Genomic DNA, 19921 nt, shown 5'->3' with positions numbered 1-19921 from the left:
TGTATTACCGTTACTTCAGCAGAGATTATGTTATACACTAAACCAACAACAACACAACAACTACTACTACTATAATACTTGCCAACACTACCACCACCCCTACTCTATTCACAAGCAACACAAGAAAACAACAACAGCAAACTGCTCTGCATTACACTCTCCTCTTCTTTGTTCAACATATTAACCCTACTGAGACGAACTTTTTTTAATGTTTCTCTCGTAGTTTTAGTTATTTAACACCAACAACAAAACCAAATTAACACAATCCAACAATTTAAAAATTTGTACCAAAGAGAAAAGCAAAACAAAAAAAAAGCAAGCAAATTGTAATGCAGCAATAACTAAAAAAAATGAATGCCACCTATTTACAGAATTTATTGTAATTTATTAGTTTAACAAAACAATGTATTATTTTGTTCTATTTGCTTAATTCAGATGGAATTTTTTGTAAAGTATTTACATGTCAAATTCTTGAGTGGCATGCTTGTTATGTTATTATTATATTTTTAATTTTAGATTTGTAGAATTTTAAAATGTTTATTGTTATCATAGATCTGCTTATGATTGAAAGCGATGCAATCTAGTCAAGATCTGCCATTTAAGTATTTGTTTTGTTTTGTAGACTAGTGAATGGTGACATAGGTTTTAAATCGATTAACGCTCTAACGATTAACAATTGATGAGTTGCGGCTCATAATCGCATATTTCCGATTGAAAGTTTCACTTTTCTTTGATTTAAAGTTCTTTGAAAGTAAAGCTGGGTATTCTGTTCAGATTTCGAGCGAAATGCTGTCAAACTCCATATAAAAAAATTCGGCAAAACGTTGGCTGAAAATCGGCAGAAAAGTATTACTCTGTTAATGGTGAGGAAAATAGCAAAAAACTAATACAGTGGCAACACTTGAAGCCATTGCCGGCATCATTTTATTTTGTTTCAATAGTTCGTATTTCTTTATATATTTGAGAAAAAATATATAAAATAAAGAAAACAATAAGTGCAGATAAAGAAACGTGTTTTGGTAAGGAAACAAAAACGTTTGATTGCTGTCAAATTTCGCTCGCGAAACAATTACAAATTTCAGTGGCTATTCCGAAAGGCTATTCATTAAGGCCCTTTATCGAGAATCCTTCCCAAAAACGTCTATTTTCGTTAATCGATTAAAAACCTTACTTTTACCATTTCTAGAGGAATCCTGTATAGATTATAATTTCCCTTCTTTGCTTTAAAACATATTCCCTTCCACCATCTACACAATAGCATAGCGTTAGAAAAATAAATTCAGAATTGAAAGTTCAGTCTCAGTGTTAAAAAAAATTGTCTTTGTGGATTTCAGAATTTTCCCTTATTATCCATAAAGTCATTGTTTTAACAAAACCTCAAAGTGATTATATTTTCAAATGCATGAATATATTTTTCTTAACCCCCTCTCTTCCTTTTCCGTATCTCTAGATTTTCCAAAGTTTCTCTTTGCTTGTATCCGTTGCATGGCTTTTGGTAACTCTATCTATCCTCTATCTCCTGGTCAAACATAATGCTGTAGTCAAAATTATAGACGATTTATAATTTGGTTTCGTGTTTTTTCCTTCCAAATTGAATACTGATTTTGGTTTTTTTCTTTTCTTCTTATTTTCTTTTCTTCTTTGTCAAATTTTATACATTTGAAAATTTCTTTTTATAGAAGGACAAAAGAAAGATGAGGAATAAATCCTAGGTATATTTGAATTGTACAAGAAAAAAAGACCCAAGAACACGAAACGAAGCAAAAAGAGTGTACCAGCATCGTTTACAAAATGCTACTCTTAAACAATTGTGAGAATCTGCCGCTTAATGGTTTTATCCTTTTTGCTAATACCCACTACCACCACCACCTGAACCTCAACCTTAAACACCCATCCACTTAAAAGTACGAAACCATTATAGAGTTATGTATTTTTTTTTTTGATTTTCATTTTAGTTAGCCTTATTATAAATTTTTATTTATATATTGTATGTATGTATTTATATACATATACTATATAAACAACCAATTAATTTATTTGTATATTTATTTTTAAAAACAACAAATTATTAGTTCAATTCTCGAAATGGTCAACATAAAGTAAAAAAAGAGAGAAAGCAACCTCACAAAAAAAAAAAAAAAACATACAATTAATATTATAAGTTATCTTTAAAACGCATATGTATGCCGGACATAGTTGATTGACGTCGTTGAAACTAATAACAAATAAATGAGAAAAAAATCAAATAAAAATACTTTGTGTTTTATTACAATATACAAGTCAAAACGGTGTGATAAATGTTGCCGGCATCATGAGGGGAAAACCACCGCTGAAAACAGTTTCTGATGGTCTCGCCAGGATTCGAACACAGGCGTTTATGCTAACCTCTGCGCTACGGTGGCCGCCGACCATATTAACTCCTTCCTTGCATGTCCCCCTATGACGCCAAACGCGTGGGTTCAAATTCCAGCGGGAGCATCAGAAAAATTATCAACGGTTATCCCCTTACTAATGCTGGGTATATTTGTGAAATACCCTGCCATGTTAAAACTTCTTTACCAAGTGGTGTCGCTATACGGCACGCCGTTCGAACTCGGCTTAAAAAAGGAGGCCCTTATCCCAGAGAAAAAATACAGACCTGAAATTAAACCTATTGAATTTGGTATTGAAGTACAAAAAATTTTTTTCAAACAAGGTGTTAATTACTGTAATAATTTTTGAGTTCGAAATTCGATTTTCTTTTGTATCACGGTAAGTGACAAGGCGGATTTAAAAAGGTGGTCTCACGCGAACAGCTGTTAACAGCCGGCCAGGTTTGACGGCAGTAAGATGTCAGCTTTTTGTTTTCATTCTCTTTGTTTTTATCTTCTTTCTCGCATATTCATTCTCTGCTCATGTACACACACGCACACAAATTTCTTTGTGTGTGTTGGCAAAACGTCGATCAGCTTTATCAGATGGCGGATTGCTCCATATGATTTGTGGTTGTTGTACAACTGAGACCAATACATATTCATTTACAGGTAGTGGCAGTTACACAACACCAACACATTGAGTGCACTATCTGTCAAAATCTGTGATTAGTCCAACTGTGATTTTGTGTATGTTACTAGTTTGCGCCATTTTTCGTTGTTTGTGTGCGTAATGGTTCTTAACTATAATACACACACACAACCAAAACTCGTTGACAGATATTGCACTTCGCGTGGAAAAATTTTACTCAGCTGTTGAGGGTACAGTACCTGGTACTTATGTCACGATTGAGACCACCTTTAATTAGGTCTGTTCGCGTACTTTTCCAGTAAAAACTTGCAGGAGAGCAAGAGCCATTTTAATCTCTTTAAAAAATTTGCAAGCAAAAGTTCGCAAACGACTTCCAGTGAAAATTTGCAGTAAAACAGCTGATTTTTAATTTGCTTTATTTTTTTATAAAAAATGCTGGCGATATTTGTGAGATATTTTCTTTAGATAAACGTCAATGAAAAGGCTAGAAGGGGGCCATTTGTATATCCGTGATTTCCGTGTCGCTGGACAGCCATCACAAATTACCGTGCAATCCCATGGCATCCCATCCCGATGGAGTCTTTCAGTGCACAACACACTGCTACATAAACAACAACAACCATGCACGAATCTACGAATGTCATCCGTGGCGCCAAGTCGCTCTAAGCGCTGGTTCCAGACAGAATCTCAACACTGATGCTGAAGAATCTGGATCTGCCTGGAGTCGATTACCTTACAACTGTCCTCATCCTATCTGAACACTATTATATTACCCGATATTTGGAAGATGGGCAGTCTGATCCCACTACTGAAACCTAAAAGGGACACAAGCAAGGGGGAGTCCTACAGACCGATTTCCCTTCTCTCATCAGAAGCCAAGACGCATGGGGGACTACTTCACCCGCTCCTCTCGTTGGACAATTTCCATTCGCCGAGCATCAGCATGCATTTCGAAGGCTGCATAGGACTACAACTGCTTTACATGCCATCACGGTATACAAAAGTACACTTGCGCTAACAAAGATACCTTGGACTAACCATCTAATGCTTTTGGATATTGTGGCTAGATAAATTGCCACGACCACTGATGTGAGGCTAAGGGAGCTTTCTATTTGCTCGTGTGGCGGCTACGAACACTTTGTTATCATTGAAGATATCTGTATCCGTTCACAATTGGCAGACTAATTTGCACTATTTTTTTTTAATCCCACTGTGCGTCATTTGATGAACTTCCCAGCTAGATCCACTCAATCCCATGGCAGCATCTTCCCTTTATTTGTCGAGTTTTTTGTACTGTAAAAGTAAATAAAAATTAAACAAATTTAATCATTACCAGTAAACAATATTTATAATTTTTATTTACCTCTCCTTTTTTTTTTCATTATGCTGTTAGCTTTTGTATTTTCATGTAACGGCTGCTTTTCATAAAACAGCTGATCTTTACAAAATATCTGTTCAAGGTTGCAAATTTCTGCTGGCAAAAAAGTCCCAGTAGAAATTTGCAGGTTCTCTATTTTCTAACTGTCAAAATTTGCTCTCTCGCGCTGTCTTCTGATGGCAAATAAAGTACGCAAACAACTTCCAGTAAAAATTTGTGCAAAGTTGCTAAATTTTGCTCGCGAAACAATAACAAATTTTAGCGGCTATCTAAAAGCAGAATAGAATACCAACCCTTAAAATACATTTCGTGGAGTTTGTTGAAGAAGGGGCACCGCAATTTTGAGTAAGAGATTTTAATACAACACCAACATTGCTTTTATTTGAATCACTTAAGACCAAACACTCGTTTTAATTAAAAAAAAGTTTTTTAATACAATAGGGACATTTAAAAAAACCAATTTCCGTTATAAAGCCGGTTTTATTTACGTACTTGACAATATGCCAGAAGTAAACAAATGATATTGAGATGTGAAAGTAGTCGGTAATGAAAAAGTAGTCGTGGAACAAAGTTAATTGTGCAGTAACAGTTTTATGTACGATCAACTAATTCTTGCCATCATTTTAATCAAGTACTGGCAACCCTTTTATAACGCGAAATAGTTTCAAGTACTGCTGAATATGTTTCTTAAGTTACAGTTTTAGCAGAGTATTGAGCTCAAAAGGTAGGAGTAGTAAACATTTATACCCATATTCTCAAGTAGGTTTATTTGACAAATTTCCTTTATAGAACTGTAAAATAAAAATACTTCAAAGCTGTATTCAGTTTTGTGAATACAGGTGTTATTGTGTGAAATCTATACCCATATTCTCAAGTAGGTTTATTTGACAAATTTCCTTTATAAAACTCAAATAAACATACTTTGAAGCTGCATTCAATTTTGTGAATACTGGTGTTATTGTGTGAAATCTATGGTGTAGATGGACATGGCTAGATCAAGACGATTAAGAATATAAACAACATGGTAGTGCAGAATGTAAACAACATGGTAGTGGTAGTGCATCGTAAAAAGTAATAATCAATGCAATGACATAAGAAATATCCATTTTGGCTTTAACCCTACTAACCTAAATGTTTCATTTTCAGAGTCCTACTCTAAGCATTATACGATGGTCATCTGTACCTAATATGGCACCCTATCGCTCTTTCGTACAAAACTACTTCTGAAATGCCATCAATGGCCGGTGTTTTTCCCTTTCATACAAACATGAAACGAGTTTATCACACTTCAACATTATTATCTATCGTTGGCCGCCGTCTTCTGCGAGCGCAACAACAACAGGCACCGCATAACAGAGGTAATTAATTTCTCAAATAAATAATTGATAATAAAAAAAGCACCAGACTATAGTTAAAATACAATTTCTGGACCCTTCCATATTTGCAGTTACAAAAAGCATTTCTTACGCATTACGTTCGTTAGCAAAGATGGCCACCTACGAAGAAATCAAGGACGTTCCCAATCATCCTGAGGTCTATTTGATTGATGTTAGAAATAAAGATGAGCTAGCCTCAACGGGCGCTATACCAGCCAGCATTAATATACCTTGTGTGTAATCGAATGACTCATTGCCAAAAATAGGTGCATGCTTATAACTTGTATTTTCTATTTTCCTCTCACCAGTACCTGAACTGGAGGCTGCCTTTAAAATGCCCGACAATGATTTTAAGACTAACTTCAATCGTCCGAAACCCACCGAGGAAACTGTACTCATTTTTAGCTGCCTAAAAGGAGGAAGAGCTCAGAAAGCAGCCGATATGGCTGTGGAAAAAGGCTTCAAAAAGTAAGTGTAGAGGGACAAAGCAATCATTTATTTAACAACAAATTGTTAAAACATAAATATTTTACAATTTCAGTGCTAAACCATATCCAGGCTCTTGGACCGAATGGGCCCAAAAGGAAGGCTTGTAAACAGTTGTTGTTCACATTAGTTTTTTTAAATGTATAACTAACCATTCCCTTTGTATGAGAAAACAATTTTATAATAAATGACCTTTGGAGTTGTTTATAGCCTTACTTCTTTTAAATCACCCCAACTTTTGCCGATTTTTAATTTGACTTTCAGTGGCACATTGAGTTTAACACAATTCTCCATAGTTATGCTGAGTACTTTGGCTATCTTTTTTGCCTTATCTTCGGGTACTTCGAATATCAGTTCATCGTGTAAATGTAAAACTAAACGTACCGCCTCGGGTTCTATACCCAATTTGGTACGATATTTGGTAATATTTTTCTCCATGCGTAAGATGGCACTCTTGGCTATATCTGCTGCCGATCCTTGTATAGTGGAGTTGACTGCTTGCCTTTCCGCTTGACCTGCAATAGCAAAAATAACAAAATTATGGGGGAATAGCAGTATAAATGTGTAAGTATAAAATGGGAGGCCACCGTGGCGCATAGGTTGGCATGTCTGCCTATGACGCCGAATGCCTGGGTTCAAACCCCGACGTAAACATCAAACAAATTTTTAGCTGTGGTTATCCCCTTTCTAATGTTGGCTATATTTGTGTGGTATCCTGCCATGTTAAAACTTCTCACCAAGTGGTATCGCTATGTGGCAAGACATCCGGACTCAGCGTAAAAAAGAAGGCCCCTTAACAGTGAGCTTAAACTTTAATCGAACTGCATTCATTGATATGAGAGAAGTACCCCCGGTTCCTTAATGGAATGTTTATGGAAAATTTTGTACTAGAAGTATAAATAGAAAAGTGTTCGACACTATTCGCCTATGTTTGATATCATCTTATGATAGCGTTCATCATTTACAGTTAAGTTACGATTCGCATCATCTTTGAAGAAGTACGGTCCAATGATGCCACCAGCCAATAAACCAACCGCAACAAACTGTGACTTTTTCTGGATGAATTGGTAGCTCTTACAATGCTTCTGGCTGATATTCACTCCAAAATTGCCGATTCTGCTTATTTACGTACCCATTGACCCAAGAATGAAATTCGCGCGATGAATTTTCTTAACAGAGCACACATTTTGCTCTCATTTGTTAACCAATTTTCACTTCTAGGATCAATGCAAGCGCATTTATTGACTAATATTGCCAAAACTTTGTACAACTCTTTCCTCTTCACCTGCCACGTTATCTGAGAAGTTTGTTCGAAATCGGTTAAGAAATAGATATAGTTCCTATATATATGTTCTTCAGATTTTGGGTAATTTTCAATTCACACACTCGACTTCCTCTCTTCACTGCCAAATCACCACACGGATTTTGGATCGCAGAGATTTCCGCCAGCACGTCCGTGTTATGGTCAGGAAGTCAGATACAGATATCAGTTCCTAAGTCCTCAATGTAGACTCCCAGACCCACTCTGTCCTTGACCCTTGATCCATCCATGTAGGATGAACTAACAGATGTCAACACCAGAGTTCCGTCAATCCAAGACCGTGCTGATGGCAACAGTGTCTCGCATGGCCTGCTTCAATCTTCTATCAACTCTCCGATAGCCTTAAGTCACAAAGCTGCAGTGGCTTTCTCCTACTTAATCTGTAGGTCTATGGGTCGGACATCTAGAATAGTCTCCAGTGCCCCAATAGGCGTGGTTCTAATCGCCTCGCCCTTGGCAGGACAACATATTCTCTTAACCTATTGTATTGTATTTGCACTTTTTCTCAATCGCAGTCAACCAAATTACTGGAGTGTAAATTAGAATTGGTCTAATCAAGCTTCTGTAGGGCCTATCTCTCCTCGTCCACCCCATTATGGGTCTACGGCCCATCTACATGGTGCCTGAATGTGACACTTCCAGTTCAATTTTCTGTCCCAAGTATTTGACTTGTCGGATATCGAAATCGTGCAGTTAGAAAACGTGGCGGGTCAAATAGGCTCACCATCGCCTTCCTACCCTTTAGAAGTATTATAACATCATCGTAGCAGCGTAGCAGACGGGTTCAAATCCCTCATCAGTCAGGATCTGTAATAGGTAATTTATGGTGGTCATCCATAGGAATGGCGATGAAATGCCTGCCGGTGGGGTGGCTGTGCCACTTTCTACCTTATCTTTATTTATTTCCCTTTAGAAGTATTATAACATCATCGTAGCAACGAAGCAGGCGGGTTCAAATCCCTCATAAGTCAGGATCCGTAATAGGTAATTTATGGTAGTCATCCATAGGATTTATTTATTTCCCTAGCATATGGTTTATTCAGTCTCTAACAACCCGATCCACCTGGTACGGATCTAAGGATTGGATATGTCTCTGTCCTCAAATTGTTAAAAGCCCTTCGATGTCAACGTAGTATACATTGACATCAAAAATTCTCTGAGCGATTCGCTGGATGTCCTACTCTTCATCATGGTGTCCACTATACGCTCAATGATTTTGAGTAGAAAGGACAGCTTATAGGTCTATAGGCTTTTGGTGCCGCATAATTTTCCTTGTCAGGCTTGGGTATAAACACCACCATCCTTGTCTCCTGACAGGCCCTCGGAGTATACGCAAGTCCCAGGCACCCTGGAGGCCAGATGGGGCGCCAGGTAATCTGCTTTTATCTGCAGTAACGTATCCGTTTTCATCGAAAGACCCAACAGTTCCTCCGTTGTCCCTGCACTTACTTTCATATTGTCTGCTAAAGTTTTTGTTTGGTCCTGGGTTTTTGAGAGAAACTTTTTCTTCTTGGCGGCGTTATTAACGCTATCGACCTGTTCGCAGAAAAGCTTTGAGGGGGCGCGTTTTGGAGCTTTTTTATATCCACCACCATAGGATGGGTGGTCATTCCGTTTGTAACACGTCGAAAAATTGATCTAGGACCCCATAAGGTATATATATTCCTGATCGTCTAGAAATTTTGATTCGAACTAGCCATGTCCGTCCGTCCGTCTGTCGAAATCACGATAGCGGCCGAACGCGTAGAACTAACCGCTTGAAATTTTGCACAAATACTTTATGTTGATGTAGGTCGTTGGGGATTGCAAATGGATCAGATTTAGATATAGCTCCCATGTAAACCGATCTCCCGATTTGACTTCTTGAGCCCAATTTGGCTGAAATTTTGCACATAGTGTTCTGTTGTGACTTCCAATCAAGTACCAAATGCTAAGTACAGTCCTAATCGTTTAAGAACCTGTTATAGCTCCCATATAAACCGATCTCCCGATTTGATTTCTTGAGCCCATGGAAGCCACAATTTTTATCCGATTTGGCTGATATTTTGGACAAAGTGTTCTGTTATGGCTTCCAACAACTGTGCCAAGTACGGTCTAAATCGGCACAAGAACCTGATATAGCTCCCATATGAACCGATTTCCTGATTTGATTTTTTGAACCCAGGGAAGCCACAATTTTCATCTGCTTTGGCTGAAATTTTGCATACAGTGATCTGTTATGACTCTCAACAACTGCGCCAAGTACGGTCCAATTCGGTCTATGACTTATTATAAACCAATCTCTCGATTTGATTTCTTGAGCCCATGGAAGCCACAATTTTTGTCCGATTTGGCTGAAATTTTGCATATAGTGCTCTGTTATGACTCTCAACAACTGCGCCAAGTACGGTCCAATTTGGTCTATGACTAGATATAGCTCCCATATAAACCAATCTCTCGATTTGATTTCTTGAACCCATTGAAGCCACAATTTTCATTCGCTTTGGCTGAAATTTTGCACAAAGTGTTCTGTTATGACTTTTAACAACTGTGCGAAGTACGGTCCAAATCGGTTAAGAACCTGACCGATTTGCTCCCATATGAACCGATCTCCCGATTTGATTTCTTGAGCCCATGGAAGCCACAATTTTCATTCGCTTTGGTTACAATTTTACACAGAGTGTGCTGTTATGACTTTCAACAACTGTACCAAGTACGGTCCAAATCGGTCAAGAACCTGATATAGCTCCCATATAAACCGATCGCCCGATTTGATTTCTTGAACCCATTGAAGCCACAATTTTCATTCGCTTTGGCTGAAATTTTGCACAAAGTGTTCTGTTATGACTTCCAACAACTGCGCCAAGTTCGGTCCAATTCAGTCTATGACTAGATATAGCTCCCATATAAACCAATCTCCCGATTTGATTTCTTGAGCCCATGGAAGCCACAATTTTTATCCGATTTGGCTGAAATTTTGCATAGTGTTCTGTTATAACTCTCTACAACTATGGCAAGTACGGCCCAATTCCCATATTTTAGCAGAATCCATGGTGGTGGGTTCCCAAGATTCGGCCCGGCCGAACTTAGCACACTTTTACTTGTTTCCTATACCTTGAATCGTGTGTCATACAAATCCCAATAAAATTGCGCTCTTACGACGTGTTCTCTCATTAAGTCTGCGGCTATCTTTCTCAATGATGCGAATAAGTCGCTAAACTTTTAAAATGTTTCACAAACATGCACAGCGATGAGCACCATGTGGTGCTCCAAAATTACCATTTTATTGGTCATTTTGTCGAAAAAATGTATACCTAAATCGCATGGATTAAAAAGAATCATACACCGAATATTTACTCAAAACTTTGGAAGGGAGGAAGGTGTTGTATTTGGCATATAAATAAACAGCTCAAGTGGTATACAACTTTTTATGTGTATGTATTCGGCTTGAATAAGGGTTTGGGCGAGTAGATTGACTTGTTACCAAGGTTATCAATAATCGATAAAAGTAATGTTCATTATCCCCAATTATTTCCGTTCCCCTTCCAAAAAGGGATAAACAAAAAGTATTTTTAGTTTGCTTTCCTTGAATTGTGTATACTTAGGTAGAAAATTTGGATGCTAAGTTAAGGTGGTAGGGCATAGATTTGTACAACGGTTAGTAACAACGACAACAGGTTTTTATTAAGTAGTCACTTTAAAAAAAAAATGTCATTATATGTCATCAACATATACTGCTAATTGCTTATTTGGATTTCTTTTTATGTATTTTTGTTTGCTCTGTATTAAATAGTCTTGGCTTTGTCAGTAAAATTAGCATTAAGTTTAAATTAAAATTGTATTCAGTTTTCTCCTCCAAATAGTGGAGTATTTGAGTGTTTGCTTAGTGAGGCTTTATTTAAAAATATGCTAATCATACAAATTTACCTACAAATATTCCATAAGGGAACAGCGGGGAGAAAGATTTGACTATTCTGCAGGTTAGGTTTTGAGTGGCAGTCTTCTTTTAACAGATTTACTTGTACAATTTTTGTTCATTATTACACCATAGTGACTTACTTTTTATTTTAATTCGCTATGACAGAACATTTGTTCCACTAGCCGAACGTATTGGGTTGCCCAAAAAGTAATTGCGGATTTTTTAAAAGAAAGTAAATGCATTTTTAATAAAACTTAGAATGAACTTTAATCAAATATACTTTTTTTACACTTTTTTTCTAAAGCAAGCTAAAAGTAACAGCTGATAACTGACAGAAGAAAGAATGCAATTACAGAGTCACAAGCTGTGAAAAAATTTGTCAACGCCGACTATATGAAAAATCCGCAATTACTTTTTGGGCAACCCAATAGTTACACGCATCAATATACAACGGCTGCGTTGGCTAGGTCATGTTGTCAGTATGGATGAAGAAGCTCCAGCATAGAAGTCTTCTGAAGGCAAACATGGTGGTACACGCAAACCGGGAAGACCACAAGCCCGATGGAAAGATCAAGTGGTGGGAGACACCTCAAAAATTGGTGTTAGAGATTTTAGAATGAGCGCAGAAGATCGAGGCGCTTGGAACGCTATTCTATTGGGTTGCCCAAAAAGTAATTGCGGATTTTTCATATAGTCGGCGTTGACAAATTTTTTCACAGCTTGTGACTCTGTAATTGCATTCTTTCTTCTGTCAGTTATCAGCTGTTACTTTTAGCTTGCTTTAGAAAAAAAGTGTAAAAAAAGTATATTTGATTAAAGTTCATTCTAAGTTTTATTAAAAATGCATTTAATTTCTTTTAAAAAATCCGCAATTACTTTTTGGGCAACCCAATATGCTATCGTCGTCATACAGCTCATACGGCTCGTAGTTCATACGTCGCCTATATTCTCCATTAACGCAAACTGGTCCATAAATTTTACGAAGAATCTTTCTCTCAAATACTCCAAGCACTGCCTCATCTGCTTTCACAAGTACTCATGCCTCAGAGCCATATAACAGCACGGGTAGTATCAGTGTCTTGTATAATGTAATCTTCATCTGTCGAGAGGTGGCCCTGTTTCTAAACTGCTTACTTAATCCAAAGTAGCATCTGTTTGCCAGTATTATTCTTCGCTTTATCTCAAAACTGGTGTCATTCGTTTCGGTTACGGCGGTGTCGAGGTAGATAAAGTTACTGACTATCTCAAAGTTGTGGTTCCCAACTTTCTCCATTTTCTTTATTTCCTCAGTTGTACAAGGCGTTTTGGGAGTTGAAACCATCCATTTTGTCTTATCATCATTTACTGCTAGACACATTTTCACTCTCTTTCGATTCTTTCAAAAACAGCAGTTACTACTTCCGGTGACCGACCTACGATGTCGTCGGCATAGGCAGATGTGAATAGATATGTGTGCCATATCTATTCACATCTGCATCTCGTATAATTTCCTCCAGCAGGATATGAAAGAGATTACACGATAGGCTGTCTCCTTGTCTGAAACCTCGTTTGGTATTAAATGGTTCGGAGAGATTCTTTCCTATTCTTATTAATTTTATAGGGATACCAAACTCAGACATGGCTTGAAATACCTTTGAACGTAAAGGAGTATCGAAAGCAACTTTGTAGTCAACAAAGAGATGTGTTGATTTGTCCTTCTCGGGACAAATCAATACCTACCAAGGTATTGATTTGTCCCAAACTCAGACATGGCTTGAACTACCTTTGAACGTAAAGGAGTATCGAAAGCGGCTTTGTAGTCAACAAAGAGATGGATGGTAGGTGTTGATTTGTCCTTCTCGGGTCTTTTCCAGGATTTGGCGCAGTGTGAATATCTGATCCAGGGTAGATTTACCAGGTCTAAAGCTGCATTGATAAGGCCCAATAATCTCATTGACTTTAGGTTTTAATCTTTCACACAGTACGCTCGAGAGTATCTTGTATGCGACGGGGAGGAGCCTTATTCCTTTGTAGTTGCCACATTCCGTCTTGTCTCCTTTCTTGTGTACAGGACATAGTATGCTGAGATTCCAATCATCGGGTATGCATTCTTCTAGCCAGATATACTGATGCATACGCCTTGTCGCCTCTGGTCTTAAATTGTTCAGCGGGTAAACCGTCGGCTCCTGCTGCCTTGTTTTTCTTTAGTCGGGTCACTGCTACCTGGACCTCATTCCAACTAGAAGGTAAACATTCTATAGCCAGATTGCGCAGATATGCTGATGCATACGCCTTGTCGCCTCTGGTCTTAAATAGTTCAGCGGGTAAACCGTCGGCTCCTGCTGCCTTGTTTTTCTTTAGTCGGGTCCCTGCTACCTGGGCCTCATTCTGACTAGAAGGTAAACATTCTATACCATCATCATTGATGGGTTCTGCCGTATCCTCTTCGCCGCCAACGTCGAACACTAGCAGTTGGGTAAAATGTTCTTTCCATATCCTCAGCATGTTATCTGTGTAAGTTACCAGATTTCCTTTGGGTATAAATCACCACCGAAGGATGGGGGTATATTCATTTTGTCATTCCGTTTGCAACACATCGAAATATCCATTTCTCACCCTATAAAGTATATAGATTCTTGATCAGTGCAAAAATCTAAGACGATCTAGCCATGTCCGTCCGTCTGTCTGTTGAAATCTTGCGACAGTCTTTAAAAATAAAGATATTGAGTTGAACCTTGCACAGATTCTTTTTTTGTCCATAAGCAGGTTAAGTTCGAAGATGGGCTATATCGGACTCTATCTTGTTATAGCCCCCTTATAGACCGATCCGCCGATTGAAGGTCTTAGGCCCATAAAAGCCACATTTATTATCGGATTTTGCTGAAATTTAAGACAGTGAGTTGTGTTAGGCCCTTCAACATCCTTCTTCAATTTGGCCCAGATCGGTTCAGATTTGGATATAGCTGCCATATAGACCGATCTCTCGATTTAAAGTTTTGGGCCCATAAAAGGCGCATTTATTGTCCGATGTCGCCGAAATTTTGGACAGTGAGTGAGTGTTAGACACTTTGACATGCTTCTTCAATGCGGCCTAGATCGGTTCAGATTTGAATATTGCTGCCATATAGACCGATATCTCGATTTAAGGTTTTGGGGCCATAAAAGTCGCATTTATTGTCCGATGTCGCCGAAATTTGGGACAGTCAGTTAAGTTAAGCCCCTCGAAATACTTCTTCAATATGGCACAGATCAGTCTAGATTTGGATATAGACCGATCTCTACATTTAAGGTTTTGGGCCCATAAAAGGTGCATTTATTGTCCGATGTCGCCGAAATTTGGGACAGTCAGTTAAGTTAAGCCCCTCGACATACTTCTTCAATATGACACAGATTGGTCCAGATTTGAATATAGCCGTTATATAAAACGATCTCTCAATTTAAGGTTTCGGGGCCATAAAAGGCGCATTTATAATCCGATTTCACTGAAATTTGGCACAGTGACTTATGTTAGGCTTTTCGACATCCCTGCCGTATATGGTTCAGATCGGTTTGTTTTTAGATATAGCTACTAAAAAGACCAATATTTTGTTATACACAATTGAACAATGACTTGTACTTATTAGTATTTCGTCCAAATCGGAACATATTTCGATATAGCTGCTATTGGACATAAGGTATGCATTTTTCACCGGATTTTGACGAAAGGTGGTTTACATATATACCCGAGGTGGTATAGTCCAAAGTTCGGCCCGGCCGAACTTAACGCCTTTTTATTTGTTGCCTTTACAGGAGAATGTGCCTGCACCAAAGTCATCGGTTTGAAGCTTAATTCTTTGGTAGAATTTTCGGACTTCATTCTGACTCCTGTGCATCTCAATTCGCTCACACTAATGTCTTTTCATTTTCTTTTTGCGGAATATACGTTTCTCCTCTCTCCCTTTCTCCCGATACTTTTCCTTCATCTGGCGCATATGCCGTATTCTTGGCTTCCGTAGCATCTCGACACTCTTGGTCGTACCATGGGTTTCTTGGAGGAGGCTTCCGGTACCCAAGTACGGATTTCGCGGAATTTTCCATGGAATGGGTAATAGTTTGCCACCGCGCCAATATATCATCGAAACAAGGAGTGCTTTCATAAAGCAGTTGGCTCAGTCGAGTAGAGTATGCCGCTGCCATCTGTTGTGTTTGCAACATTTCAATGTCCAGCTTCCGTGCAGTGTCAGATCGTACTTTCCTCGCCATGTTCAAACGGTGAGTATGTTGACCAAAAACTCAGGTGAGAATAGAACTAACGACTGCCGCAACGATAGTTTGAGCACCAACGCAGCAACAAATAGAACTCTATTCTACTGTAGATTTAGATTCAATTGATAAGCGATTAATTCCTCCCATTCATATGACCCTTTTTACTAGAGCCTCTTGTTTATGCAAATTGCAAATTTTGCCCATGAACATGCCGCTAAGGAACAGGGGCAAACTTCTCACATATGAATGAGTGCAGTTCGATTCAAGTTTAGGTTCAAAGATAAGGGACCTCCTTTTTAAAGCCAAGTCCGAACAGCGTGCCGCAGTGCGACACCTCTTTGGAGAGAAGTTTGACATGGCATAGTACCTCGCAAATGTTGCCAGCAGAGGGGAAAACCACCTCAAAAATTTTTTTTTGATTATCTCGTCAGGATTCGAACCCAGGCGTTTAGCGTCATAGGCGGACATGCTAACCTCTGCTTTACGGTGGCCCCCCCTTGTTTATTTGTGTTAATCATTAAAACACATACTCACTTTTCATTGATGCTTCACTGCTATTTATGTGCTCCAAGTATCTTCTTCTTCCGGTTATTGTCTCAATGTAACCATTGTTTTTGGCAAATTTTACCACTTTATCAATGTAGGTTCTATTTTCAATAAAAAGAAATATTTTTCCATTAAATATCTACATACCACATAAATAAATAAATTTAGAAGACTTACCTTATACCCGGATAGGCGGCATGAAATTGTTCCGAAACAAATTTTGCCTCTTGTTCTGTACATTTAAGACCTTCGGCCAATGATCTCAAACCCATGCCATAAACAATGCCATAACAAATTTGTTTCGTTCCATTGCGTATCTGTTCGGTTACACTATGCTCGGGTATTTTATTCCAATTCGCGGCAATAGCAACAAATACATCTTTTTCCGATTTCATAACCTTCAATAGAGCAGCATCTTGGGATAGGTGAGCCAAAATTCTCATTTCCAATTGACAAAAGTCAGATGATATTAAACCCCGCTTCGAGTCAATGGGGTAGAAAGCACTGCGACAAGAGATGGTGTATTTTTCCGAACCAATTTCTATATCAAAATCCTTGGCGACGTTTTGTAAATTGGGTTCTGTCATGGATATTCGGCCGGTGGAGGTGAAGGTTATACTTTGGCCATGTATTCTGGAAAGAGTATTCAATTTTTATAAAATTAATCATAATAGGGTATAAACCTTTCTCTCACCTTTCATTTTGCACACACTTCAAGAGTGGCTGTATATTTTTACTTAGAGTTACACTCAATTTGCGATAGGTGATTATCATTTGAGATATGGGTGTATCGATTTTCTCCAAAATCTGCTTAGAAGTGCTTACACGGCCATTACTTTTGCGATGAAGTCCCAAAACCTATTTTAGAGTTATTAGTCGTTATGCTGTTAACATCTTGTTTTTCTTTTCATACCCTAGCCACTGCTTGTGATGATCCCAAATTAAATCTGGATCCATGCAGTTCATAGATTTTTGTCTCCAGCTTTTTCATGGAATCAACCATTTGTTGAAATAATTTATGCAAAGCATCTGAGCTTGCGGGAAATCCAATAACTTCCATGTTACAAAGAGATATTTGTAGGGGCATTTCTAGTTCTGTAAAGTTTTTTTTTCAATTAAAAATTTTTATTAATAGCATCTAACGCAAGACATCTGGAGAAGGTATGAAAAAAAAAATCCCACAAACATCAGAATTAGACGGCACTCATTGATATGGACCTAAACTTGAATCAGAATGCAACGGATCGACCCGATGTTGTCATTCATTGGCAAAGGGCTGGTGTCTCAGTGTTAAGTAAGGTGTCAGTTTTGTCGTTGTTTTTTGCGACGAGAGGCAAATCCGGATGCTTTTGGTTCCACTCTCTCATCAAGAGGTATTCCAATTGATTCCTAATTCACATCGAATTACCGAAGCAAAAACTCTTATTTTACATCGCTGCAGATCTCACTGAGGGGTTAACCAATGCTATTCTTGGATCTCTAGCGTTCACTATCAAGACAATAGTGGACAATAGTGCAATCTCATGGCAGCCGGTTATACGCACCGGATTGACCAGATGAAATCCTCATCGGCAAGGGCTGCCGCCTCAGTGTACGTATTCGTCTTTTTTCGTCATAGGAGAGGCACATCCCGGAGTGCCTTCTCCGCACGCTTCTGGTCCGTGCCGGGATTGAAAAGAACGCCCTGGTTCTGTTCGGTTTGCCAGAACCGCCTTCATCATCGGTCGGTGTCGGTGAGGTATAACCGGTGCATGGAGTGGGTACATTTCCGATCTTGCTCTGGTCTCACTTCACTACGGGAGTATAGTCATACTGGCTATGTCGCAAGGTGCTGTGCGAACATAGCCAGCAGTGGGTCCAAAGCGTCCTCGTCGTCGGACTATGTGACCCCCCGATCTCTCCCGTACGGCAATTTACGCAACGCCAGCATTCTAGCCCTAATATTGCCAGGCCAGTGCCGGGAAGTGTATCGTTCTTGCAGTGAAACTGCAACGGACTTCGTGGCAAGATCGATGAGATCGTAGACTTTATGAGTCGGAAGAGCATATTGGTCGCAGCGATCCAGGAGACAAAGCTGACCAACACCTGCAGCTTGCACAGTTGTCACGGTTACAATGTGCTACGTAAGGATCGCTCAAGGAATGGAGGTGGGGAATTGGCCTTCGTAATACACCATTCCGTGCAGTATAGACCTATCTCGCCTGCGCTTGATGCTAGTGACCCATACATGGAATGCATGGGGAAAGCAGTCAGGTCTGGTAATGCCGAGATAGAGCTATACAACGTGTATATACCGCCGGTTGGTAGCTGTGTCCCGATTAATGGCCAGGCGTACAACCCCGCCATAAGTGCGTTGCTATCTGGCCATAATCGTCTGGTTCTAGGGAACTTTAATGCGCATCACACGTCATGGCATTCTCTCCTAGGTAACGACCAGCGTGGCATAGCTTTGGCAGAGCAGATTGATAGCTCCACGTTTTGCATGGTGAATGAGGATGCCCCCACTAGGATTACGAGGAGGTGCAGCAGCTCGCCAGACATCTCAATTGCATCCCCTGATCTCCTGAGTGACGTATCCTGGCAAGCCGTCATCTCTTTGGGGTCAGACCACCTCCCCATAATTCTCACCATCGACCGACCACCCGACTTCATAACCTCTGAGCGCCGGACGTTTATTAATTATAAGAAGGCCGATTGGACTGGCTTCAGAGAGTATACCAGTCGCCGCTTCGGTGAACTGCCACCTCCCTCTGATGTGCTTGTGGCCGAGAGGAAATTCCGAGACATTATTAACGCAGCAGCCGCTCGCTTAATACCAGCCGGTCGAATACCCCAAGTGCGGCCCAGTTTCCCGGCGCAAGCAGTGGTACTCGCAGACGAATGTGATGGGATTCGTGCTATGGACCCCGCTAACCCCAGAATCAGCGAGCTGAATCTGGAAATAAACAAGGTAGTGAACGAACATAAGCGGAATTTGTGGCTGGAGCAATGTAACTTAGGCACCGGTGTAGGCAAACTGTGGGCCACTGTTAAGTCACTCTCGAACCCCGGTAGACGGGATGACAGGATCTCTGTCACTTTTGGCGAGATAACTGCGACTGATCCGAAGAGATGCGCCAGGTTGTTCAACCGTCAATTTATTGTGCATCCTGAGAGAGACAGGGCAAGGAGGAGAGCCATTCGCCGTATTCGTGGTCTCCGAGCCGATGAACAGCCATCACAATTTACCGTGGGCGAAGTTACGAATATCATCCGTGGCGCCAAATCTTCTAAGGCGTTGGGCCCCAGCGGAATCTCTAGATTGATGTTGAAGAATCTGGATTAACCTGGAGTTGAGTATCTTACCACTGTCCTTAACCTGTCATTGAACACTCTTATAGTTCCCGATGTCTGGAAAATGGGCAGAGTGATCCCGCTACTGAAGCCTGGAAAAGACCCGAGTTTGGGGGAGTCATACAGACCGATCTCCCTTCTCTCACCAGTGGCAAAGACGCTTGACGCATTACTCCCCCCGAGCCTCGTAGGAGAATTTCCATTCGCCGAGCATCAACATGGATTTCGGAGACTGCACAGCACAACAACAGCTTTGCATGCCACCACCGCACACATTTGCCGTGGCTTCAATCAGCCCAGGCCATGTGACAGGACGGTCCTCGTGGCACTGAACCTATCGAAGGCATTCGACACGG

The 19921-nt window shown here is 39.8% G+C and overlaps 3 protein-coding genes across 4 annotated transcripts in view; 2 read left to right on the top strand and 1 right to left on the bottom strand.

Annotated features, from left to right (window-relative positions):
* The window catches only part of LOC106083133 (NADP-dependent malic enzyme), a 54113-nt gene extending 51883 nt beyond the window's left edge, over window positions 1-2230 (top strand). For both annotated transcript variants that reach the window (XM_013245987.2, XM_013245988.2), the window contains exon 10: window positions 1680-2230. In XM_013245987.2, the coding sequence (XP_013101441.1) occupies window positions 1680-1705 (26 nt within the window). In that variant the 3' untranslated portion in view covers window positions 1706-2230. The remainder of the gene's footprint in view (window positions 1-1679) is intronic.
* A 3413-nt stretch (window positions 2231-5643) lies between these two features.
* On the top strand, window positions 5644-6452 carry LOC106083149 (rhodanese domain-containing protein CG4456). Its single transcript, XM_013246006.2, has 4 exons — window positions 5644-5739; window positions 5829-5990; window positions 6066-6225; window positions 6299-6452. Exons 1-4 carry the CDS (start codon window positions 5649-5651, stop codon window positions 6351-6353), a joined length of 468 nt encoding a protein of 155 aa, XP_013101460.2. The 5' UTR covers window positions 5644-5648; the 3' UTR covers window positions 6354-6452.
* The window catches only part of LOC106083095 (DNA polymerase theta), a 35802-nt gene continuing 22107 nt past the window's right edge, over window positions 6227-19921 (bottom strand). Inside the window, exons 11-15 of the mRNA XM_059363035.1 lie at window positions 17146-17327; window positions 16927-17090; window positions 16410-16865; window positions 16221-16333; window positions 6227-6758 (exon numbers count right to left, since the gene is read on the bottom strand). Coding sequence (XP_059219018.1) covers window positions 6448-6758; window positions 16221-16333; window positions 16410-16865; window positions 16927-17090; window positions 17146-17327 — 1226 coding nt within the window. The 3' untranslated portion in view covers window positions 6227-6447. The remainder of the gene's footprint in view (window positions 6759-16220; window positions 16334-16409; window positions 16866-16926; window positions 17091-17145; window positions 17328-19921) is intronic.

The sequence above is a fragment of the Stomoxys calcitrans genome, chromosome 2 (genome assembly GCF_963082655.1).
Source record: "Stomoxys calcitrans chromosome 2, idStoCalc2.1, whole genome shotgun sequence".
NCBI classification, from domain to species: Eukaryota; Metazoa; Arthropoda; class Insecta; order Diptera; family Muscidae; genus Stomoxys; species Stomoxys calcitrans.
This window is presented reverse-complemented; position numbering and strand designations above follow the sequence as displayed.

What these genes read in the sequence shown, in the direction of transcription:
- LOC106083149 (XM_013246006.2), top strand. Translation starts at nt 5,649, where the DNA reads ATGAAACGAGTTTATCACACTTCAACATTATTATCTATCGTTGGCCGC. An exon ending in ACAGGCACCGCATAACAGAG is followed by an intron (nt 5,740 to 5,828) that starts GTAATTAATTTC and finishes CCATATTTGCAG; the next exon opens with TTACAAAAAGCATTTCTTAC. An exon ending in GTGGAAAAAGGCTTCAAAAA is followed by an intron (nt 6,226 to 6,298) that starts GTAAGTGTAGAG and finishes TTACAATTTCAG; the next exon opens with TGCTAAACCATATCCAGGCT.